The sequence below is a fragment of the Callorhinus ursinus genome, unplaced genomic scaffold (assembly GCF_003265705.2).
Source record: "Callorhinus ursinus isolate GAN/ISIS: 27379988/994484 unplaced genomic scaffold, GSC_fseal_2.0 scaffold12, whole genome shotgun sequence".
NCBI classification, from domain to species: domain Eukaryota; kingdom Metazoa; phylum Chordata; class Mammalia; order Carnivora; family Otariidae; genus Callorhinus; species Callorhinus ursinus.
In genome coordinates this window covers 63612348-63638182 of record NW_027397074.1, presented here as the reverse complement: position 1 = coordinate 63638182, position 25835 = coordinate 63612348, and the positions used below count along the sequence as shown (strand labels likewise).

Sequence of the window (25835 nt, the reverse complement as noted above, 5' to 3'; positions counted from 1 at the left end):
TTGCAAACTGCGCGCCCCGGTACCCGGCACCCGGGCCCCGGCAGTAGCTGCGGCGCGCGCACGCGCACTCGGCGACCCCGCGCCCGCTCAACATTTTATTCCACGTGTTGCTTGTTGTAGGAGCCACAGGTTCCCCACCTGCGCCCGGGCGCTCCGGCCGCCCGGCCTCTGCCCACGGGCGTTGCAGGATCACGGGGTTGGCGGGCCCCGGGCCGGCCGAGGAATTCACGAGGCGCTCACGTTCACCTCCAACGCTAACTCCGCCTATTTAATCCCGGCGGCTCCCCCTCTTCTCCCGGCTCCTGCCCGCCCCTTTCGCCCTGGTGGTAGGAAACATTCCGGTCCCAACTCGACGTGTCCGGAAAGCTCCGGCCAGCTTTCCCTTTCGTTCTGCGACTGCTGCTGCCGGCCCCGGGGCTTTCTCAGACCGGCAGGCGCAGCTGCCCTGGGTGAGGTGCCTGGGGGCCGCGGGCCGAGCGGCGGGGCGCCCCGAGCACTATGCTGGACCCGTCTTCCAGTGAAGAGGAGTCGGACGAAGGGTTAGAAGAGGAGAGCCGCGATGTGCTGGTGGCGGCCGGCGGCTCGCAGCGAGCGCCACCGGCCCCGGCTCGCGAAGGGCGGCGGGACGCGCCGGGGCGCGCCGGCGGCGGCAGCGCGGCCAGACCAGTGAGCCCAAGCCCCTCGGTGCTCAGCGAGGGGCGAGATGAGCCCGAGAGGCAACTGGATGAGGAGCAGGAGCGGAGGATCCGCCTGCAGCTCTACGTCTTCGTGGTGAGGTGTATCGCTTACCCCTTCAACGCTAAGCAGCCCACTGACATGGCCCGGAGACAGCAGAAGGTGAGTTGCACGCAGGACCGGCCGCCTCTAGCTGCCACTTCTTCCTCTCCGGAGTTTTCTCTTGGGAGACCTCTGGGTCGCTTGCCCTCTGCCCTTGTTCAACGCGGGTACTATTTTTGTTGGTCTTCGAGGTTCGAGGGAAGACCGTGCTTTAGCTGGCTGGGTATCGGGTTGCAGAGGACGCGTCCTCCCCCAGCCCCCACTTTCCGTTGGCAGAAGCTGTCAGCTCGGCATCCGTGAGAGTAACCGGTAGCGCCGGCTGTGCGGTGGTTGCACCCGGTGGGGCTCCGCTCCGGCCAGGTTAGAACGCAACTCCTATCAACTTAATTTTCTAACAACAGTGGTGCATTCCCGTCCACCCAGTTCAGCTGGAGCTGGGCTTTGCTGTGGGTGTAAATGACTGTGTAGTTAGGCGAAGTAGGAATCTGGACACTTCTGTTAGCTAGAGAAGCCTTCACTAGGGCGAAGGGGTAGAGATTTTCCCCAGTGAATAAAAGTTAAGTTTCCTATATTGCTGTAAAACTAGGACTTCAAATCCTAAACCTTGGAGAGGGTACGGAGTTTGGTGGCGTTGCTGTAGGCTGGTAATTCCTGGTCTGGGCAGGCCTAATGAAACGCACTATTGATGAAAAACAAAGGATTGGCGCGTTGCCACTTATTAAATGCTTTTTTGTAATCCTAAAGTGATAAGGAGTTCCAGGTGTAGTATCTTCCGACCTTAGTTTTAAAACCAGATTCTAGGGTACTAATGTAGTAACACATGAAAGTCATGACTCAAGTTGCCCTAATCGGGTAAATGTTCCAAATAAAACATGTCTAGTAAATATTTCTAATAGATTTCTCCTGAAACTTTAGGTTCATCAATTTCCTTAGTTGGACAATACGTGGAGACCCAGAGAGCTTGTAATCTGCCCAAGGCATGTTTTGATGCATAGGTGTTTTCTGAAGTATTAAGCATGTGAGGCACTTCAAAAAAATTTGGAAAGCTTTTTGAACTACCTTCTGAAACACCACTACATCTTCCACTAAAGGCAGTCTTCCCGCCACCCTCATTTATCCAGTCTTTAAAAACACCTAAACCAAGAAAGCTGTTTTGAACCCTTCATTCTCTGGTAGTCCTTATGGGAGGATTCTCCACAGCTGTCACCTGATTACAGATCCTTCCAGAACCTAACCTGTAGGTAATTCAGTCACAAGGCTAGAGCTGGAAAAGATGTTGGTACACTCTAGGCAAATTCCTCATTTTGGAGGAGAGCACTATAAGCACCATTTCCTAATGTCAAACGAATTGGCACTATTGAAGTTACCATCCCTCGGGTCGGTTGTGAGCACCCCGTGGAGTTCTTGCGTACCTTCCATCCCACTCATAGGTAAGTGCTTCCTCATCGTATTGCAGTTACCTGTTGCTGCTTCACTCCCATAGGTCAAGCAGCTTTTAACTTCACTAGTCCTTAACTTAGTGTAGGTAACTTTTGGCCTGTGTTCTATGTGGTTCTATATACTTCTGAATGCTATCCAGTCATCACTTTGATCATACGTCATTTAAGCTTATTTTTAGTGTATTAAAGTATAAAAATGTATCAAACTAAAGATGTAATGTATGGTGACTAACATAACTTAGTAAAATGTATGGTTAAACCAACGGTATCTGTTCGGACTTTTTGGCTTCTGTAAAAAGACACTGGTAGCCCAGTATCAGCTAACTTCACATTTTGTTGTAACTTTCATTTGTAGCTGCAGATCTGACTCCTATTTAAAAAGTTTCTACAGAACTTCAACTTTCAAACAGGTACATTTATACTAAGGAAACTATTATAACCTTATCCAGGTGTTACCAAATCCAAACAAAACCCTGCATCTGATCATCTGATCTCGGCAAAATGTTTGGAATGCTTAGAGACTTCAATTCTGTAAATGAGAGAATTGCATACGGTCAGATTAACTTTTGTGAATTTTATTAAGGGCGAGGCCATATAACAGCCTGTGTGTATTTCCCTTATTCAAAAGGCCTTTTTTTTTTTTTTTTTAAATATGCTTACTAAAGAGAGCTGGAGCATTTCTTGGCAGGTTTCCTCCTAGGACAGTGAAGTGGGAATTCATATTCTTGTGAATTTGCACAAGTCAATGCCAAAAACTTTAAGTCTTGAATTATAGTTATATAAAAATAACAGCATAATTGCAAAATCACTAATCCGTCGTATGTTTTTATTCTGTATCTTCAAGTTTAGGTATCTAGTAAAAGGATTTTTTTTTTTTTTTAGATTTTATTTGACAGACACAGGGAACACAAGCAGGGGGAGTGGGAGAGGGAGTAGCAGGCTTCCTGCCTGAGCAGGGAGCCCGATGTGGGGCTTTGATCCCAGGACCCTGGGATCATGACCCGAGCTGAAGGTAGATGCTTAATGACTGAGCCACCCAGGCACCTTTAGTAAAAGGATTTAAAGGCTTAAATGTTGAAATGCGTATTGCTGCTTAACTTTAAGAATTTTAGAAATTCTCAGATTGAGATCTAAAAGCGTCTTCATTTTATGAATGACAGAAGACCCTTACCTTGACTGTCCTAGCTCTCTGTTAAGGGCAGGTGAGTTTCCGTGAACTAGAGCTGAGCCCCCTTGTGGTTTTGGGTTTCCCCCCCCCCTTTCTTGGTTAGAAGGCCCCCAAATCAAGTTAGGGATTTTAGCCAGGAGTTATTTGTAAAAGCTTAGTAGCATTAAACTCGGTTGACTAAAACATGCCTTTCTTTGCTTTTTGGCTGAAAAACTTCGACTCGGAGCAATCACAGTGGCCGGCGGATGGCAGTTAGGCCCTGTGACTAATGGCTCGACCCAGGTACTGACAAAGCTTCGTACCCGTGGTCACACCACCTGAACGAACATACCCAGGGGTTCATATGTGATACAAATACGAAGTAACCACTAATGGGAAAAGGACTTCAGCTGGGAAGTGCCTAAGCCTGATGCTTATTTACCTTGGTTACTTTTGCACCATCCAAACACCACAGCAATAAACTTTGTATGACTAGATCTTTTTTTAAAGATTTTATTTATTTACTTGATAGAGCGCAGGGTCAGAGGGAGAAGCAGACTCCCCGCTGAGCAGGGAGTCCGATGTGGGACTCGATCCCGGGACTCCAGGATCATGACCTGAGCCGAAGGCAGTCGCTTAACCAACTGAGCCACCCAGGCGCCCTGTATGACTAGATCTTTGGTTAAAGGTGGGATCAGTGTTGAAACTACAAAACAGTGGCACAGATCACAACTGTTTCATCATAAGGCAAACTATATAAAGGCAGGTTGTTGAGCCTTTGGAAAACCTGGGGACCCTGTAGGAAGATAGGTGAACAGGTGATTAGAAGGTAGGAAGAGTCTGACAAACATAATGGCCACCGTAGCAGAGGTTAAGTACATTCACTCATACAGATACAGGCTTAGACTACAGGTCTCCACTTATAACTACATTCTAGATGTACAGGACTTAAAGTGCTAATAGTTTAGCTGGGTCTGTAGGTTTCTAGTGGTTGCACGGTTTTTGTTTTCATTGGATTTAGTAAAGTCAGCTGTTGAAGGAGCCAACTATTCAGAAATAAGGAATTGGTACCTAATAACTTTGTATGAATCCTATACTCATGTTCTTTACAGTGGCCATGCACATAAAATGCAATCACTAGATTGACTTTATTAAACCTTCGTATAGAATCATTCCCACCACTTTGCATAATTTTCCTTTAATTCTAAATTTGGGAAATATATGCAAATACTGTGAAATGACATATGGGGGAAGTAAGCTCATTAGGTAAAACTGTTTAGGAAGAGTGCATTATAGGGAAATAGTATTGGGTGAAAAAGTAGGCTCTTCCCTGGAACTGACAATGTTCCATTACAATAAAACGGCCATTTTTTATCTCTGGAAATGATAGCCCCTTTTGTCTTTAACATTCTTAGTTAACTGCTTAGATGATCCCCAAGTTCAGAGAAAGCCGGTTTTCTAGAAAAACCCTACAGATTTACAAAGGTTGAGAATCCTTACCTTATAAGAGTCCTTGTCTTAGTGCTGTGTTGCCCCTCTTTGGTGCCAAAGCTACAACTGTGGCCTTGATGTATTCTCAGCAGGGTCTATCCTATAAAAACTTGTCTGGATACGTGGAAGTGTCCGATTTAGTCCATGTTTCAAAGAATTAGGTATAGTTTGGGGAAAAGGAACAAAAGGGAACAAAAGCAAAGTTGTCTAATCTTTGGAAACTAATGTTAAACGTGTGGACTTTGCCTTTAAGATTTTGACAGAGTAGGAACCCAAGCGGTGGGAGAGGGAGAAGCAGGCTCCCACCGAGCAGGGGGCCTGATGTGGGACTTGATCCCAGGACCATGACCTGAGCTGAAGGCAGACACTTAACAGTTGAGCCACCCAGGCACCCATTGCTTTAGAGTGTTCATAGGGACCCTCTAACTGTGGAGCCTGGTGTGGGGCTCAATCTCACGACCCTGAAACCATGACCTGAGCTGAAACCAAGAGTTGGACATTTCAACCGACTGAGCTACCCACGTACTCCCCCCGCCCCCAAACATGCTTTTTGAGATCTCCCGAATCCCCCACCAACCCTTGTAAAGGAAGCCATAAAAACAGTAATACCTGTTGGTGCAGAACTAAGGACTGCCGAGCAAAACTGTTAATGCCACTATCAAACCTGAGAGACAGTGTAGGAGCCCAGTAGTATGCCTTGCTTTACTTGTTTGCGGGTTTCCAGCAGCTGATATGAAAGTCTTAAAGCCACCCTCTTTGGGAGTTAGGATAATTCATCCCATGTACATGATGGTGCAAATGTAGAAGGGTATGGGTTATGTTGGCTTCTAATAACCAGGAATACATTGTCCTCTGGGGAGTGAGGTGGAAACGCATTAAAGCAATCTCAGACTGGACTTCAGTATCTTGGGAAGATGTGTGTTGCTTCAGTTCCTTCAACCCTCCACAGGGTATCTTGAGGCCATAGCACTTTTTTTTTTTTAAGATTTATTTGATGGAGACAGCGAGAGAGGGAACACAAGCAGTGGGAGAGGGAGAAGCGGGCTTCCCGCGGAGCAGGGAGCCTGATGCTGGGCTCAATCCCAGGACTCTGGGATCATAACCTGAACCGAAGGCAGACGCTTAACCAACTGAGCCACCCAGGCCCCCATAGTACTTAATTTAATGGAATGAGTTGTGCTAATGAGAACTCAGATGGATTAAGTGATATTGGCATTGGCTTCTTTCAAAAGTGAAATCAGCTGTACTTGTGATATACCGTGACTGCTTATAAAGTGAAATAATGTAATCCTGTTTTCCCTCTTTAGTTTTTTTCTTTTAATGGAAACTGTTCCCTTTATTTGTACACTCACAAGATAGCACAGTTTGTAAGGTCATTAAAGAATTTTAAAATGAAAACTAATTGCCAGGTTATGAAATATGGAAATTCTGAGTGGAAAATCCCACCAGTTATTTGGTAGTGAGGCAGGCCTCTTGGGTGATTGTGCTATTTTGTATGCATTTCAAGTTTATTTAGATCTTTGGGAAGGAAGTGGTAGGTCACGGAGTCCTGTGTGCTTCAATCTTTAGGCTATAAAAGTCCTAATGACTATAGTGGATATATCATTGGAAAAAAGGGCACCTTCCCAAAGTTGGGAATGTTTAGGAATCAAATTATGAAACTATTGTCCTAATTTGGTAACCCTTCATTTTAGGACTACTGTTTTGGTCCCTTTGTTTCAAAATCAGCTAAGGAGTTTGGTAGGATTTCCTTTAAAAACAAAACCCCCAAAAACCAAAAACCTGTGATTTCTATCTTCAGCTGTGTGTTAGAATTACCTGGAGAGCTCTTAAGAATCCCATCATCCAAGTTGCACCCCTAACTAATGAAATCGGTCTCTGAGGTTGTAGTCTTAAAGCTTCCTTGGTGATTCCAGTGTACAACCAAGGTTGAGAACGGCTGCTTGTTGTCGTTAAAGCTACAGGGAACTGAGCTTATTTTAACCTGGGCAAGGTGAAAGTATTTTCAGTAATGAGTGAGATTACTGAGTAATTAAACCAGTATTCCATATTAAGGTAAAGGCAGCAGGGATGCTCTAAGCATGGAACCAACCTATCCAAATAATAATCTACACTTTATTGAATCAATACAGTGGGAGAGCGGTACATATTAGACTTCTAAAAGGTCTTTAATTAGGTAATATGCTAGAGGCGATTAAATTGCATTTGCAATTGTGTAATTCAGTATAAAACCACAGATCCCGGATTTAGCAACAGAAAATATAGGATGCTCAGGGTAAGCCTGAGTGTTGCCTTCCATCCCAAAATAAACTGGGGGAGTATAGTGAAATCTCAAGAGTAGGAGTTGACACTGAGTAATGTCTAACTGGAGAGTAAATTTCACCAAGGTCTTTGAAGGTCATTAGTGGGAGGAATATTTCCCCTGTGTATGCGGTAGTAGTCAGTGAAGGTCTTTCAAAAAGTAAATTTCAGAGGCATTCTTAAATAATTGTCTTTTAAGTGAAGTACTTAAATTTCTTTAAACAGTTTTAAGTGTGTTGATATTTCTATGTAGTCTTTTGGCAACATTTTAGCATTAGGTAGACAGTATGGAAAACCTATTTCAAATTATATTAGTGTCAAGTCAGTGTTGTGTACCTGAAACTAACATTGTGTATCAACTATAATAAACTTAAAAAAAAAATAGCATTAATGGGTTAAGTTGGTTTGCGTTTGAGAGTCTATTTGTAGAGCATCATTGAGGGTCTTTTTGAAATTTTATATCCTCACTTTGTAAACCTTATGGTTTGAATATTTCCATTTTCTAACCTTCAAGTTAGTGATGAATCTGCGATGAAAATGTTACTGGGGCAAAGGGTATGACCAATTTAAAGGCTATCTTTCCAGTCTGGTAGCTGAGATGATAGTTAACTTGCTGTTAGCTGATTGTGAGGGCGAATGTATGTGTATGGTCTAATATCCTTTTATCATTTTTCTATTGAGATATTGGTTTTACTGATATGAATTCTTATATGTTGAGGATAGCGTTCCTTTGTGGAGGGGGTTTCTATAATCTCTTACTGTTTTTAGATCTACTTCAATTTTTTTTTTTCCTCTTAACATTGAGTTTCTTTGACAACTTCCCATCTAGAATTGTTTGAAGCAAGGAGCTGACTTATTTCCCTAAATGGCTAAGCAGTTCTTGCAGCCTAATTGATTATGCTCTACTTCCATTACTAAGCTGTAAGTCAAGTTCATATTGTTTCCTTCATTAACTCATTGGTCGAATATTTATTATGCCTCTACTTAACACTATCAGATGTCTTAGAAATACAGTAAAGAATAAAACAAGCAGAAGTTCCCTCACAGGCTAGTGTTCAATAACTTAGATTGTATGTTTTTCTTTATATCTTTAGGTTACCTATTCTAATTGATCTAGGTCTTCCTATTGCTAGTATCATATAATTTTGATTTAGGATAATCCTGTATTTTAATAACCTGATGGGATTAGTTCCTATTTGTCAAATTCTTTTCATTCTGTCCACCGCACCCCCCCCCTTTTTTTTTTTTCTTAATTGCAGCAGTATTGAAGCAGCTAGGAGAGCATTGTCTTCAGAGGGCCTGGGCTTCATTCTTCAGTAGTATCCGTGCATGTATCCACCCCATGTGTGAGGATGGCATTTCCTGTCTTTGGGTGCTGGCTTTTTCACTAGTAAAATGGGGATAATGGCCACATAGAATTCTTGTTATAATTAAATTAGAAGACATATATAAAGTGCTTAGTTACTGATGCATATGCTCCAGACTAGACGCTATCATTTTTTTTGTTAAGCCTGTTGGGGGAAGCTATTTTACTAAATTCACTCTTCTAGCAACATAAACATCTCTTAGTAAAGCCTCTTATGTCTTTGTGAAGTTTTGTAGGTTTCATTATGTAGACTGAGGTTTATAACCAAGGTTATTTTTTTTTTTTTAAGGATTTTATTTGACAGCGAGAGAGAGGGAACACGAGCAGGGGGAGTGGGAGAGGGAGAAGCAGGCTTCCTGCAGAGCAGGGAGCCTGATGCGGGGCTCGATCCCAGGACCCTGGGACCATGACCTGAGCCGAAGGCAGACGCTTAACGACTGAGCCACCCAGGCGCCCCAACCAAGGTTATTTTTAAACATTTTATAACTTTGTGGCTTGTCTTTTGCTATTACTGTTAAATTCTAAACTAGGCTATTTAAAAAAAAAAATTTTTTTTAAACTTAATATTTTTTAAAGACTTTTGAGAAAGGGAGAGAGAGAGAGCGAGAGAAAGCACAAGCAGGGGGTGGGGGGTGTTGCGGAGAGAGAGAAGCAGGTTCCCTGCAGGGGGCCTGATACGGGGCTGGATCCCAGGACCCTGGGATCATGACCTGAGCAGAAGGCAGACGCTTAACCAACTGAGCCACCCAGGCGCCCCTAAACTAACTTCATTTTAACTGTTCATGTTACTGTATACTACTGATTGTTTCAGTAATGATTACCTGATCCTTCTAGAATGTCTGTGTGGGTGGCTGAATCTTCTGATAGTAATGACTTGTTCTTTCCAGTAGCTCTACCTTTTCTGTTTGATGTCACTAGTAAGAATGTTCAGAATAGTGTATTTTTTTTTGCCATACCTTTGTCTTTATCCTGGCTTTACTGAGGAATGCTTTTGGTATTACACCAAGGAATACACTGTTAGTATTTTAGAATATTCTTTGTTACGCTATTTTTTTTTTTTTACATTAAAAGGATAAAGATACCAGGAATTGACTTTGAATGTTATCAAATTACTTGACATCAGTTGAGGTAATTGCCTTAATTTTACTGATGTGACTAGTTTTCATGTTTTTTTTTTTTTTTAAGATTTTATTTATCTGACAGGGAGAGACACAGCGAGAGGGGACACAAGCAGGGGCGGTGTGAGAGGGAGAAGCAGGCTTCCCGTGGAGCAGGGAACCTGACGGGCTCAATCCCATCATGACCTGAGCCGAAGGCAGACGCTTAACGACTGAGCCACCCAGCACCCCTAGTTTTCATATTGTTAAATCATATTTACATTTCTAGGGTAATTGCTCCCTGATTTTTTTCTTTTTTTAAAGAACACTTGATTTCCAGTTCCCTAGACTTTCATTTATTTTTACCTGTATTCAGAAAGGTCTGTCACTTTCTATGCTGGCTGTCGTTGTAACAGGTTTGATTTTTAAGGAATAGTATTAAGTGAGGAATATAAACTTTTTTCTCAAGAGGTTTTTTTTGTTTTTTGTTTTGTATATAAGATAACAGATGCTTGTTTGACAGCAGAAAGACTTCACTCATGAAATTACCTATATCCAGAATCTATTTTGGATTTTTTCCTCTTCATCCTATTAGATATTCTCCTTATTCCACATTCAAATATGAAGATCATGACTTCGGAGAATTGGCCATATCTCTTGTTTTCTCTACAGTTTTCAGTCTTCAGATTTTATCCTTTCTTTAAAAAAATGACTAGAGGGGCATCTGGGTGGCTCAGTCAGTTAAGTATCTCTTTGGTTCAGGTCATGATCCTGGGGTCCTGGGATTGAGCCCCGTGTTGGTCCCCCTGCTCAGCGGGGAGCCTGCCTCTCCCTCTCCCCCGGACCCTTTCCCCTGCTTGTGCTCTTGCTTGCTCTCACTAGTATGCGTGCACGCTCTCTCAAATGAATAAAAAATCTGTCAATAATTAGCCCAGATACTCTTGTTTTTATAAATATACATGTTAACTTCGTAAACTTTGTTTTATAGTTTCTCTTTTCCTAAGGTTTTTTTTGGGGGGGAGGGGCTGAGTGAGATAAACATGGTTCTTTTATCTGGCAGCTTAATTAGGATCCTTTTCTGCTTTGTAATAAAATGAAAGTATATGAGGCTATGAATTTACTTCTAGATACGGTTTGGCATCAGTCTGTAATAAACTTTTGCTAATGTTACTTATTTTTCTCTTGAACTAGTATTAATATAGTTAACTGGAATATTAAATTTTTACTGTTGAAGTTTTTAATTTCTAATTTTATGTTGACAGTGTGGTTCACTGAACTATATCTTTGTAGTATAATTTAAAAAAAATTTTTTTTTTAGAGTGCAAGTGGGGGTGGGGGCAGAAAGAATCTCAAGCAGATTCCGTGCTGACTATGGAGCCCCACACAGCGCTTGATTCCATGCCCTCGAGATTGTGACCTGAGTCTTATGTGTAACCAACTCAGCCACACAAGCACCCCAGTTAGTAGTATTTTATATCACAAATCATGAAGCAAATTTTCTGACTTTAGGATTTTTTTATACATCTAATTAGTTTTATAGTAATTCCTATCTTATTTGTCTTTATAGTACTGTATTATCCTGCTATAACTGTATCTTTAATTTACTTTATATTTCCAGAAGTATTTAACTCAAAAGCTTTGATGGTAAATTCTTAATAGTAAAAGGATAAGTATATACTTAAAGGGAGTTCCTTTTCACTGATTTTGATCCATTTAGTGTGGTACTGGACAAGAATTCTACTTTAAAGTTGGACAAAGTTGAAATTGTTGGAGTTTATTAGATACTGATATCCATAACATACCTGCTCCTGTTCACCTATATACACACACATAAACATATATGCATGTGTGCCTACACACATTTTGAGGTTATTTTATATTGAGAAAAATTAACAGTTTTTGCCTAGTCTGCTTTTATAAGAGCTTGAAACTGTCGTAGCCAATGTATCCATCTTATTTTCCATTTTGTTCTGTGTTTTCGGTTTCCTTTGCTTTTTGTTTTGTCTTCAGGGCATTTGAACTCTCCTATCCTGGAGCCAGGGACAGATAGTGACAGGATATAAATCTTATGCCTTCCTCATGGTTGTGCTTATTGTTTTGATTCACTGGGCAGAGCATGTGTGTTTTAAGAAACTTATGTCTCTAGGGGCGCCTGGGTGGCTCATTTGGTTAAGCGACTGCCTTCGGCTCAGGTCATGATCCTGGAGTCCTGTGATCGAGTCCCACATCAGGCTCCCTGCTCGGCAGGGAGTCTGCTTCTCCCTCTGACCCTCTTCCTTCTCATGCTCTCTCTCATTCTTTCTCTCTCAAACAAAATCTTTAAAAAAAAAAAAAAAAAAAAACAAAAAAAAAACTTATGTCTCTAGTTTTCTTCATGGGTTATGAAATTAGTGGACGTTCATCTGAATGGATTTCAGTTTTATATTCAGTCTGCAGTATTTCCTTTAAAGATACTTTTATGTATCTGCATGAATATTGGAAGCTGGGAAAATTAAATTATGCTATGAAACCTGTATTTTTATTACTTTCACAAATTTAAGGAAATATATTCCAAATTTTATTTAAAGAGATGAGAATCTTATTTTAATTTAGTTCTCTAGAAAAATATTTAAAACTCCAAACACTGCTTTAGCCAAAAAGGCTTACAAAGTGCTGAGTATCCTCGGGAGCCATTCTGAATTATAACAAGACCACCATTGCCTACATTTGTGAAGCTCTGGTTTTCCTAACCAGAAGTACTTTATGTACTCTTGAGCAGTGGGAGGTAGAGAACTGAAAGGCATGTTCTTGTTCTCTCAACCCTGCTTCAACTAGAGGGCCACTTTGCTTTCCATGATAGAACAGTATACCTGAAATGACTGGGGGAAGCCAAAATGTCCTAATAACCTTAATTTTTCATAATTGTGTTTCAAGCGTACAATCCCATAATTCCTATAAATTCTGGGCTTTGGACTTTATTTCCTTTTTCACTCTTACAAATATGTGAGAGAAGTGATGTGGGGATATACAGTTTAATCTAGTACAGACCATGCCATAAGGGAGCTAAACCTAATACATGAGATCTTGAATTTGTGGTCCTTCAAATAAGTAGAGATCAAAAGGACAGTTGTTTGGAGTTTAGGAGAGATTTGGGTACAAGAGGTAGATTTGGGAATTGTCACGTGGATTGTAATTGAAATCATGGGCCTGGGTGTGGTAGAAAAGCGGATCCAGCAAAGAGGTTTTAATGCGTTGGCCTTTAGGATTTAAGGGGGAGAGAAGGTTGAGCTAACAAAAATGGAGAAGGGGCAGCTGATCTAGAAGAAAGCCAGCATGGTCTGTGTCAAACTGAGGAAAGAACTGTTTAATACAACGAAGTAGAGAACAACAAGAGCTACTGGTCGAGTAGGATGGGGACTGGAAACGCTACTTGGATTCAGCAGTATAGAGATGACACTACCAACTCATCTTAGGTTTAATTTCACAATCCACTTCCCATGTTATTTCTAAGCTGTTATTCATATGCTGAATTCAACCTTTCTTACGTTGTCTGACAAACAGCTTGACTTCTACAGGGTGGCTTTGCCACCCAAAACTAAGCTTCACTGCTGTGCTTTGTATAGACTGTTGTGTAGAGGAACGATATAAATATAAACCTATTTTGTGAAAGTGAGAAAATTATTGATAAGCAGGTTTCAAATGTGGTACAACTGAGATCTACATAAAGGGTGCGACAAATAGCCGATCTTTGATGTTAATTGGTATTTACGGGGTTTAGTAGTTCTTAATTTCAATTGTGTGTAAAACTGTCAAAGATTCTCGGGCGCCTGGGTGGCTCAGTTGGTTAAGCGACTGCCTTCGGCTCAGGTCATGATCCTGGAGTCCCGGGATCGAGTCCCACATCGGGCTCCCTGCTCAGCGGGGAGCCTGCTTCTCCCTCTGACCTTCCCCCCTCTCATGTGCTCTCTCTCTCTCATTCTCTCTCTCAAATAAAACCTTTAAAAAAAAAAAGGGGGGGTCCTGGGTCTCCCACTCCTCCTGCTTGTGTTCCCTCTCTCGCTGTCTCTCTCTCTGTCAAATAAATAAATAAAACCTTTAAAAAAAAAAAAAACTGTCAAAGATTCTCGTGCAAATGCTGGAATACACAAAAGTGGAGTGGAAGGTGGTTGATGCCCCTAGCTTGTTGGTAATCTCTCGCCCCTCCCGTGTTGTCTCCTTCCTCTTGGCCTTTCCCGCCTTCCCTCTTGTTTCCGGGAGGCCCCTACCTGTAGCAGAGCAGGGCTCTGCCCTTGTCCTCTCTAGATTGCCGTCTGATGTGTAAAAAGGATGGATACTTCAGGATGCTGTGAAGATCCTAGAGGACTTCTGAAAAGTACCTAGCACAGTGCCTGGCGTGGAGTAGATCTTCAAAGGTGTTCCCCGCCCCCCCCCCCCCCCCCCCCGTTTTCTCATTTTCACTTAGAAAAACGTTCTATAAAGCCTGTTACATTTCGGGAGCAAATATTGAGGCACTATTTAAACAGGCGTTGTGTACTAGGCTCTATTTTAGGCACTGGGAGTGTAGGTGTGGACAAAACAGCCCTCATGAAAGTTCTAGTGGAAGAGATGATTATCAACAAGTACACATGTAAGTATTAAGACACGGTGCCTGTGGAAGGGGGTTTAGCATCCCTAGCTACTTTAGGTAGGGTGGTCAGGGAAAGGCTCCCTGAGGAGCAGGTATTGGTTGAGTTAAGCAAAAGTATTGGAGCCACTTGAAAATGGGGTGTAGGGTGAGGAGAAAGAACATCTGGGTGGCATTAACAGCAAGTACAGAGAGCTTTGAGTGGTGAGCGTAGCTGCCTTCCAAAGAGCTTTGAGGTGGAATAAAGTTAGTTTAGGAAGAACAGCAAAGAAGTTACAGTGGCTAGAGTGGGATGAGAACTGGAAAGTGGAGAAGGCATGAATCTGGAGCGATAGGCATGGGCAAGCTCACCTACATTCTGTAAGTCATGTTAACATGTTCAAAATTTAAGTTTGGGAAACCAATGAGTTTTGAGCCAGTACAGGAAGTGACCAGATCAAAAATCTAAAAGGATCTTTGACCTGAAAATACACTGCATAACTCCAGCGGCCACCATTTATGTGGAATTTAATTCACACCCTTAAAGTTGTATAGCCTTGAGAATAGGCTATAGGGGCAAGAGTGAAAGTGGGAAGACCAGTTACGAGGTTCGGGCAGTGGTTCAGGTTTGAATAGGATGGTCGCCTCAGAGGTGGTGTATAATACAGGAAGCATTTACCCCACGTTATAATGTATTTGAGCTTAAATAATCAGTATGGACAATACTACTTCGAGATTCTAATTTGCTGAAACTAGGCTATTACATATTTATGTAGCTAAACACCACCTTAACTAGTCCCTTAACCTTTCGGGACTTAGAATGCCTCCCCATTGCCAGTCAGCTTCCCAGAAGGAGCCTTTTTAACTCTTCACACTTTTTAGTACTTCTGGGAAATACTTCATAAACTGAAATACCCACTCCACTTTCTCTCATTCTTTCTAGACTTTAGCCATTACTTCCCGTAGAACACACAGTGGGGAGGGTCTGTTCACTCCTACAAGCACCTGGCTTCCTTCTACTTGGAATACAGTTCTTTACCATTATTGGTTTCTGCTGGTTGCTTCCAGTATGTTATCACCTTCTTATAAGCAATAGAATTGTTAGGCACATGGCTCTCTGGCTGAAGACATTTCTTGTCTTACCCTCCCTTTCCTTTTGTTATCCATGGGACTGAGCATGATCGTCCAGAGAATGTGGGTCAAGAACAAAACTCTGGAGGACGGCAACTTTATTTCTCCCACGTGGGAACAGGACTACATCCTATGGCAGCATCAGTCTTGATGAGGAATTACACAGGCAATAGCTTTGTTTTTACACAGTTTTGGAAGACCAGATGCAGGCTTCCGAGATTTCACTGAGGAAGGCAGTAAGTGAGTCTTGCCAGAATAAGAGCAAGGATGTGGCAGACAAATTGTTGCCCCAAATTATTGGTGGCTGGGGAACAATCAGAATCTGCTATTCCACCACCTTCTGCGGTTAGCCATAGCCAAAAGACTGATTTCAGACTAGTGGGGGTATGAAGAGAAGTGATGTGTGCAAATGTATGGGCCATTCTCTGGGAAGGGAAGGAAACCTTCTCTACCTTTTAAGGTCTTCTAGCTGGACTGAGAATTAAATTTACGTGAGACCAAGAGAAAAAAGGTTTATTGCATGCACACACAGGACCAATAATTAGAGACCTAAATGACTAAGGCACTTTTTCACTTTTTAGGCAAAGAAAATAGAGGAATTGACAGGACAAAGAACTGAACTTGGGGAGCTTCAGTTAGTAAGGAATTCTAAACAGAATTTGGGCCAGGGTAGTAAATTAGTAAAGGGTTGTTTGTGTAACCTTCCAGGTTCTAAATTTTCCATCTCTTGTGATAAAGATATGTTTACCTCCTGGTACAGGGAGGATACATCTTGTGTGGGAGATGATTTCCTGCTTTTGGGGGCACAGAGCAGGGTCTGAGTGTTCTCCTTGCAGCATCTGTCTCAAGTAACTTAAAGTAATATGCCAGGGTCACCTGGGGTGGCTCAGTTGGTTAAGCATCTGACCCTTGGTTTCGGCTCAGGTCATGATTTTGATCTTGTGAGATTGAGCCCTATGTGGGGCTCCATGCTCAGCGGGGAGTCTGCTTGAGATTCTCTTCCCCTTCCCATGCTGCTCCTTTAAAAAAAAAAAAAAAAAAAAATCAGAGTGGCCCATGATGGGGCAGCCTGCCTTGGACTCTACATCTGAAACAAGAGGGGAGGGGAATGTCTCCACTGCCATGCCCCTCTGCCCTTTTTCACTGGCCTGAAGAGCTGTCTCAGTCTGCGGGTTACAGTAGCCATTCGGATGAAGAGATGGTTGCTGCTTGAGGGAAGCTGAGCCACACAGCTTGCAGAGGGAGATTTCTGCTTCTCCTGTTCATGCTAATTCTTCAAGTTCCTTGATTTTTGTTAAGGTAGGTCTATTCTGTCCATACTCTAACTACAATTAGTCTTGTAATAGAAACAGTCACCTGTTTTGTTTCTTGTCCTGGTGTATGGGTCAGGAGACTGCAGGGATTTCAGACACTGGAATTTAAATCCATTGTCAACACCTGCACCTAGACCCTTCTGTAAGGAAAATGCCCTCCCAAGGTTAATTTTATCTTTAAGAATCCTTAAGATTTCTGTACTTTGTAGTAGTTGACTCTAGAACCTGAAAGCTTAGTGGAGTTTATATCAAGACTGTCAAACTACCTAGTATGCATTGGTTGCATTTCTTACAAAACTTGAAACTTTTCTTGAGTTCTTGTTTCTCTGTTTTGTCTCCCTTCCTTGTCTCCTTAGGTTGTTGCAAATTATAAACCAGTGATTCTCAATGGGGTTAGAAAATACCCCCAGCAGACATTTAAAAAAAAATTCTGTGGGGTATGTTGGCTTTCTCCATGATTGGGGGTGGGGGTTGCTACTGGTATTTAGTGGGTAGGGTCCAGGGATTCTAGAAAACCTGAAATGCATGATGATTTGTCTTTCATCCTACATAGCATTTGAATGTCCTTTTGGGCATTTATTTAGGTAAAGCCTGTCTGTAGTTATTTGAGCCTAGAGTAGAGCTTTTTATAAAATACAAAATGTCTTTTCTTTGGGTTTATTTTATTTTTAAGATTTTGAGAAAGAGCAAGCATGGCGGGGGTGGGGAGGGTCAGAGGGAGAAGCATAGTCCCTACTGAGCAGGGAGCTTGATGTGGGACCAATCCCGGGACTCCAGGATCATGATCTGAGCCAAAGGCAGTCACTTAACCAACTGAGCCACCCGGGCGCCCTTTTGTGTGTTTAATATATACGATCTTCCTAGAACTACAACTTCTGGGTAAGTTTGGGAAGAGATTCAATTTTATTAATTTTTTTTTTTTTTTAGGAACTTTTCTGAGAATTGCTCACCCTATTGAAGAAATGTCCCCGACAGCAATGGTACCTGTGATTGCGTTTCTGATGCAGGATGCTTGTGTCTGCTTTTATTTTGAATTCCATTCTCCTGGATTTTTATGGATAAGTGAACTGTTGAACCCTTCAGAATATCAAAAAGGAGTAGTGTTGACAACATGCAGTTAAATACTAGCTCATTTACCTTAGACTTCCACATTATATATGTGCATATACGTGTCTAGTTTATTTTCTTAGACCAGCTATGCTTAAGCACTTATATCTGAAATGTTATTTCCCTTCATCTTATCATTCCAGGTAGGATGTTGTGTTTGTGAAAATATGAGCAGATTCTATAACCTAGTGATAAATTTCACTTTTGTGTAGCAAAAGGGTTATCTTTTTCTAAAGGGGGAGGCTTATGAGTTAGGGCCTAGTTGGAAATCGCTGTCACACCAAGGGGCAACTCACAGATGAGAGGGTCAGACAGCTTTAAGGGAACCGATGAGGGATGGGGAAGCCTTCAACGTTAACGGAGGGAAGACCTTACTGTCTGTAGGCCTCCATGCGCAAACGGAGGGAACTCGGGCCTGAACTGACCAGGAACCAAAGGTGTGGGAGTAAGTTGTCTGTCAGAGGCTGTGGTCTCCAGGAGAATACAGTCATGACCAAAGGGTGCATGGTAGCGAGGGAGCCCAGAGATGGTCTCCTGTCAGCCTGTATTTCCCTCTCTGATTTTGTGTGGGTCCCTCATGAAAAGGGAATCCCAAAGAGAAACTGAAGAGCAAATATGCCTGGCTGTTAGGGCCTGTTAGTCCTGTACGCCGGAAAGCTGGGTAGACAATAGGAGAGAATGGATCTGGAGCACAAAGGGGATCCAGCACATGGGATGTCTGATTAGGTTTGGAGGTCACTGTTCTAATGGCTGACGTTGATCTCTCTACCTCTTTCCCCACCCGCACCCCCACATCTGTCCCCCCCGTAGCCTTCCTCTGGTTTACTCTAATGTGAACTCTCAGCTGAACAGCAGGCTTAGAGTTGGGATTCTCTTTTCATAGTTCTTGTGAGTTGAAGGCCTTGTGTTCCCATTTCCTAATACTGTTTGAACCTTTTCACATGCACCTTTGGAAGAGTGTGACGAATTTTCTGAATCTATGTGGGTTTGAAATTTTCTTTGTTTTGATAGAGAAATTGGGCATTGAAATCTGGGTTGAAATCCTCCTCCCTTGGAACTTTGAAGGCTTTAATGCACCTTCTTCCAGCTCCCAGTGTTGCTAATGAAAAGTTTGAAGTCTGGTTTCATTTTTAAAAGACCCATTTTTTTTTCCTTTCTCATGTTTTTAATGTTAGCTTTAGAGGGTTCTAAAATGTTAAAATCTCTTAGCTTTAAAATTTTGTTGTGCTAGGTACTTGTTAATTCACCCTGGCTATAGGCACACTTTTTAACCCAAGGAAATTCTTACTTTTTGTGAACTTGTGATGGACAAAGGTTGGGTTATAAAGGATGGTGGTTGCTCTTAAGGTGAGGCAGCTCCTTGGAATCACTCTACTGTTGTAATCACTCTACTGTCTTAGCACACTTACAAATTTCACAAGGTTCTATGTGGATGAATTTTCTAGTCCTACTTTGGAGATTATTTAAAGTGTTCTTGGCCACCTCTTGGCTTTAAGTATCAGTAATATAAAGTTAGCTTCCAAAAATCCAAGAACTGGGGTGCCTGGGTGGCTCAGTCATTAAGCGTCTGCCTTCGGCTCAGGTCATGATCCCAGGGTCCTGGGATTGAGTTCCGCATCGGGTTCCCTGCTCCGCGGGAAGCCTGCTTCTCCCTCTCCCACTGTCTCTCTCTCTAATAAATCTTAAAAAAAATCCAAGAACAGAACAACGTATTTGTATTATATGTGTAATTAAAATACTCCCTATCTTTCTTTTGATTTAATTTTCTATATGACTTACTAGTTTTATCTTTGTCTTCCATGTGGACTAATGGAGCTACTAACTGGAATAAAGCCCATAGTCTCCACTGACCCTGATGATGAAATAGAAACATCTGGCTGAGAAAGGGATTTCAAAAGAAACTTGTTGGTTATTCAACACTGTTTTTGTGTAGGGGCATTAACCAGTTGCTGCAAACGTTAAATTGTGACCTAACCAACTTTTTTCAACATGTGTGTGTATGATTCCCAAGTTCAGTCAGTCACTTATGAAATGGAGTCTTTGGGGATTTTAATGTTAAATATTGCAAACTTACAATGAACCAAAACCCAGTTAATTTGATTATTTCAAGCATTGTTAAGAGCACACCAGTAAGGGAGTAGTGGAGAATTAGTATATTCTGAAAAAGAATTTGTGGGGTATGAGCTATGGTCCAGGAAGAGGCCTGAATTTTATCAGTAATACCTTGGGAAGTTATTGTCATAGTGCATGGCCCTCAGGCGATGCTCCCCGACGAGATCAATCTGTTGCTTTCAGTAGGTAGTAACATCGGTATTTTCCCCCAAGAGCCAAGTATGTGACAATGAGAACAGTTTAACTTTTATGAAGCAACTTTTATTTTCCTTAAAGTGTTTGCTTAAATCCTGCCTTTTTTTTTTTTTAACTTGTGAGGTCCCTGATAAAGCACATAAGACCCCTAGTGTCTTCAATAATTTCAGAATTACATATTGCTGTTTAGAGGCCTGACAGAATAGTGTGCATATCTTCACAAAAATAGTTTAAAATGTCAGCTATAAATAAGGTGCTCAAAACCTTGTTGACCAGCTGCTGAGGTGTTCTTCAGAGCATGAAGGTTAAAAAGGGGTAAAATAGATAATGGCTTTCTAAAATAAATGAGTAGAATTGAATGGCACTTAACAGTGTGCACACCAAACGTGTTAGACGTTTGAGCTCATCTTATTTCTATTTCTGTATTTGCTCAGAATGTAAGCAGGCTGCCTTAGGTCAGTTTGTAAATGATGGTATCAGAATTCTCTGATCTGTGTTTCCACACCCTTGGATCTTGAATTCACGGACTTCCCAAGGTGTTTTTTTTTCCTTGCAAAATAAGAATTGTATTCCTGGTATATGAGCTCTTACCTAAAACTGGTTGGATCGCACTGAAGTCGGGAGTACGCGGCTATATCACAGGACAAGTGATGTGACCCAATGCATTACCGTCTACAGTTACAGCCTGACTTAAAGGGACTTGAAAGTTTTTTTGATCTTCTACGGTAGCTTTATAAAGGAAATTACTTGGGGTTGTATGGGAAATTGAGTAGGAGATCTTAATATGTCAGGACCTCATAATTGGAATTCTGAATTCTCATAAACTGTAATGGGGGTCTATCAAACTGCTAAGAGGGTTATTGATTTTGGTTCCAAGTGCCTGCCACTCGGGCACATGGGTGGAGGACTTCCAATTCCTTTCATCAAAGCAACACTGAATCTGGTTATGGAAAATGGTTATCACTTAGTGGCGGTAGCTCAACCTGGGTTTCTTGTACTGTTGTATTTTTTACTATCTCCAGAACTATATATTTCTATATATTTTTCCTGAGTATAGAAATAATGTGCTTGTAGCCAAGTCCGGAAACAGAAGTTGGGAGGAAAATACTCAGGATCTGACCAGAGGTAACAGTGATGAGTGCTGAACAGTTCGCCATGACGGTTGCCATGCCTACTTTGCCATTGATCATGCTATAAACTATTCTGTGTCTTGGCTTTTTTTTCCCCCCACTCCACATAATATCCTGAATATTTTCCTATTGAAAAAACTTAATGGTCTTATACTCTTTCCTCCTACACACCCCGATTTAACATTTATGCCATGAGCTTAGCGTACCTTTTAGGGATGAGGGATGGATTTCACAATATTTCTAGACTGGGTGTTATGAGTGTGCATATTTTGAGATTTGTAGTATATAGTTGAACCCTGACTAGTACAGGGTTGGGGCACCAAGCCCCCTGCACCTCATGCAGTGAAATCTGTGTATACCTTTTGACTCCCCAATAGTGCTAATAGTTGGCTCGTGACTGGAAGCCTTACTGATAAAAAGTCAATATACTGTAGGTTATGTATATTATATACTATATTCTTAAAATCTAGAGAAAACATTAAAATCCTAAGGAAGAGAATACGTTAGCTGCACTTACGGGGGGGGGGGGGAAGAAAACCCTCATATACAAGTGGACCCACACGGTTCAAACACCTGTTCAAGGGGCAACCATAATTGAATAATTATACCGATCTATACATACACACCTGTGAAGAGTCTAAGAATACCTCTCACTTCGTCCTTGCCAACCTTGACTATACTATTCAAGATGTCTTTGTAAAGTTGGTTTCTTTTGTTTTCACAAAGACAGTCTTACTGTGCTCTATGAAGAGTTAGATGTCTTTGTATATTGGACATAAAAGGGATCTTAAAAATGTTGACATGCTGGCTTTTTACGTGTTCTTGTAGCTGTTGTTGGGCCCACTGTGAAGAGTCTTGTGAGACAAGGGGGGACCCAAGAATCCATGTTGGTGTGTCCGGAAAGCTTGTCAGGAGAGGTTTGTGTGTTTAAGAGGAGTATACTGGTGGCAGTGGGGAGTTGGGCGTGTCAGTTGGTCTAGAGGAGGAGAACATGAATGGATGAACTAGAAGGGCTGTACGGTGTTTAAACAATGAGAAGCAAACGGGCTGATGTGAACGAGGATTTAATGATGATCCTTAGGATCTCGCTGGTGCCCCCTGTGAGATGTGTAACAGGAGGAAAGGACTTGGGGAATTTCCAGTGAGGATTTTGTTGCCTCTGAACAGAAAGGCCGTCTAATAGCTTGAACCACTGGGCTTCACTTCTCTCCCTTTACAAGAACACAGTGCTGGCATGACTCACCTGCAGTCTCATCCCTACTGTGACGCTGTCGTGGTGGCATCCCTACGCTGTCGTGGTGGCAACTACCTACATGTGAGGCATTTATGTTCCAAGTGGAAGGAAAGGAGCCATGGGCTTCATCGTAGAGAGACTATTCTGGAAAGGAGATCCCCTTCCCACTTCGATGACTTTCTATATCTTATTGGCAAACCATAGCTGTAAGGAGGCTGGGATGTTAGGTTTTTCTTACCAGCCTCTGTACAAGAGGAAAGCAAAGGAAGAGGGATTTGGAAAAGCAGTTAAGCCACCGAGAGTATGCCAACAAGGGGGGCAGAATATAAACTAAGTTTTGGCCATGTTTATAGAGAAGGCTTCTATGCAATGGAAAACACTACCTAGAATTCAGAGGTGGTCAGGGTTTGAAATCTAGACCTAGGTGCAATCTGCATTTGCTTCGTATTTAGTCTTATAACTGAAGGACTTCAAGGTTTTTCTGTGGCTTCTAAATTCCATTTTGTAGGTCTCCTGTCGGTTGTATCAAGATCACATCCTGCAGAGGGGGGAAGACCATGTCCTGTACCTTCCAGCCATAAGGCTGGATTCCCCGTGACCTCTTATCCTGCTCCAGTGTGCTGTTACTTCATTAATTGCCTTCGATTCTTCTGGATATGTTTAAGTGTGGAGGGGAGGGTCCTTTATCCATGTTTGGAGTTTGAATTCCAGTCTGTAGTTTATCAGATGACACATTTTTCAACTCCTGTCCATACAGTTGACCTTTGAACAACCTGGGTTTGAACTGCACGGTCCACTTACATGTGGATTTTTTAGAGTACTATAAATGCAATTTCTCTTGCGATTTTATAACTTTTTAAGCTAATTGTAAGACTATAGTATATTATAAAACCTGTAAAGTATGTGTTACTTACTGGAAAACTTCCAGTCAACAGGAAACTTAAGTTTTTGGGGAGTCAGGTTATACTTAGGTTTTGGACTACATAGTAGTTGATGCCCCTAACACCTGCATTGTTCAAGGGTTCACTGTATATACCTTTACATATCTGGGGGATTGGATTGCTCCTAGACTAAATGTGTGTCGGAGCTCTAAATTCCAGTGACTGTTCCCTTACTGGATGTCCACCGTTCTAAGGGAGAACTAGCTTCCAGGCAGAATATTGCGAAGGGATACTGAGTGTAAGGAAGTGATCCTTCTAGGAAATTTGCAATCCCTTTTTATAGGATGGTGCTTGTTTTCCCCTCCATGTCCTTTCCTGTCCTGACAGCCGCAGTTGGGGGATCAAAGTGACACTTGAAAAGCTTTTCAGACTACTTCCTCTCTGGGGAGAAAGGCTTTTAAGCAATTCAGAGCTTTTATAGGTTATATTTGTATGGGTTGTATTTTCGTATATAACAAGGCAGTAAACATTCTCTAATTTTTTAGGTCTGACGCAAATATGGTGATGTCCCTTTATGCTATGACTTTCAAGGACATGAATCATTTTTGAATTAGTGGTGACTAGCAGTGGTAGTGCTGAAGTTGTTTTCAGATCCGTGAGGGTACTTATCTTCCCTGGGGTCAATCCCACAGTCCCTTTATACCAAACGCTTATGCAACACAATAGCACCTTAAGTGTTTTTTCTATAGAAATTGTTACTCTCGCAGATACTCGAAGCTAAATTTTCTATCCTTGTTTATGCATACTGTTTATCTGCAAGGATAATAAGTGTTAACCTGGAGGTTGCTCATGCAAGTCTCCCTAGTCCTTGAATGTACAGCACTCCCTGTTCCAGCCCAGCTGAGCATTGTGATGGAGGGGGTCTGGTTTGCCCGTGTTCTGTAGCAAATGTGGGTGGTACCTTTGTCTTGACACCTTAATGGTTCAAGTTTCTCTATTGACTTTTCTGTACATAGACTTCACCTCCTTTGACTTTTTAATAATTACATGCTGTGAGTAAGGGTAGGTGAAAGTAAGACTCACTTCTGGCAGCTTCTAGGACATGGCCCCAGAGGTGCCTGAAGCCTGGTGGTGGTGACTGATAGCGGCAGGGTCTCCAGAAGGACTGGGATGAGGTTTTCTGAGCTGTATGCCATGAGGAGCCTCTGGGGCTTTTTGCCTTGGGCTCCAGATTAAGGGAATGTTTGTAAAGCACTGAACAGTGATATGCAGTACATGTCCCCCACCTCTTCTTCCTCCCACACTCCACTGCCCCCCTTTTTCCTTCTGCCTCTCCCTTCTCTTCCATCTCCCCCTTGATATTCCCTCAGCCCGATTTCCCTGGGCAGTGTGGGATATGAATAGTGTAGATCATCACAGAATACATACATACCTTCCAGATCCTAATTTAACACAACATATAAACACTTTTTATTTTTTGATGGAGGAGTACATAAGGATCTAGTCAGAAAAACTATCACAAAGTGGTTTAAGAGGGGGGATGTAATATAGGCAACTAGTTGCTAAGGTATTAGGAAAGCCAAAAGCAAATAGGAATCTGTTATGCAATGCAGAGGTTACCAGCTTCAGGAAGCAGCTACCATTCCTTGGGCTAAAGTGGGGGAAGGAGAGGGTTGGTGTTATTAGAGCCAGGGATGGGGTGGGCTGCCTCGTGGGAGTTGAACTCAGGATCTGGGGCCATCCAGTGGTAACTGGAACCGTGGAGGGGACTGCCCTTGGGGACGTGGAACAATGGAGATGGGGCTACTGCTGGAGGTGCCACCTGAAATAGAAGAGGTTGGGTGAGAAATACCTTGACCTTTCTATTCATGATGTCCACTTTCAGGCTAGCCTGTCTCCAATCAGCTGTCCAGGCAGCATGGGCACTGAAGTCTGTGGGGTTCAGTCATGTGAAGGGGAAGACAGGAATAGATGGGAAGGCAAACAGGCCAAGGACAGACACAAAGGCCAGGGCCTTTTCCTTAAGGATGGTTCTAAAGATTGTAGTCCTGTTACTTCTCTAGCATGAGGCATGTCCTTAATGTACCTTCCATATCTTATCTCCACTTTAGATTCCTTTAATTGGTGCTAGTTCTTTAATTTCCTAGGATTTTTGGAGTGGAGATTATAAAGCAGTCTGCATGCAGGATTCTGCAGTAGCCTTCAAAACTTGTTTTCCTGCTTCTGTCCTTACCACCTCCAACTCGAATGTGATCTCTACAGTCAGTCAGTGATTCCTTTGTAACGGAAGTCCAACTGCTTCTCTGTTCAGGACCTCCACTGGGTTCCCCTGTGCTCCTAGAACACCTTCACCGTGGCCCGCAAGGCTCCGTGTGATCTGCCCCCTTTTATCTCTTAGACCTCTGCCTTGATCTTTCTGCTCTAAACTATCTTCCTGTTCTGGAACATGCTGGCATGTTCTTACATCTGCCCCTTTGTGTTCTCTCTCTCTCTCTCTCTCTCTCTCTCTCTCTCTCTCTCTCTCTCTCTCTC

The 25835-nt window shown here is 42.3% G+C and overlaps 1 protein-coding gene across 4 annotated transcripts in view; it reads left to right on the top strand.

Annotated features, from left to right (window-relative positions):
- Positions 1 to 344: 344 nt before the first annotated feature.
- The window catches only part of CADPS2 (calcium dependent secretion activator 2), a 508166-nt gene continuing 482675 nt past the window's right edge, over positions 345 to 25835 (top strand). For 2 of the 4 annotated variants that reach the window (XM_025865736.2, XM_073899137.1), the window contains exon 1: positions 349 to 837. In XM_025865736.2, coding sequence (XP_025721521.1) covers positions 499 to 837 — 339 coding nt within the window. In that variant the 5' untranslated portion in view covers positions 349 to 498. Of the gene's footprint in view, positions 838 to 25835 lie in introns of all 4 variants that reach the window. The other 2 variants (XM_073899136.1, XM_025865743.2) reach the window with 2 other exon arrangements.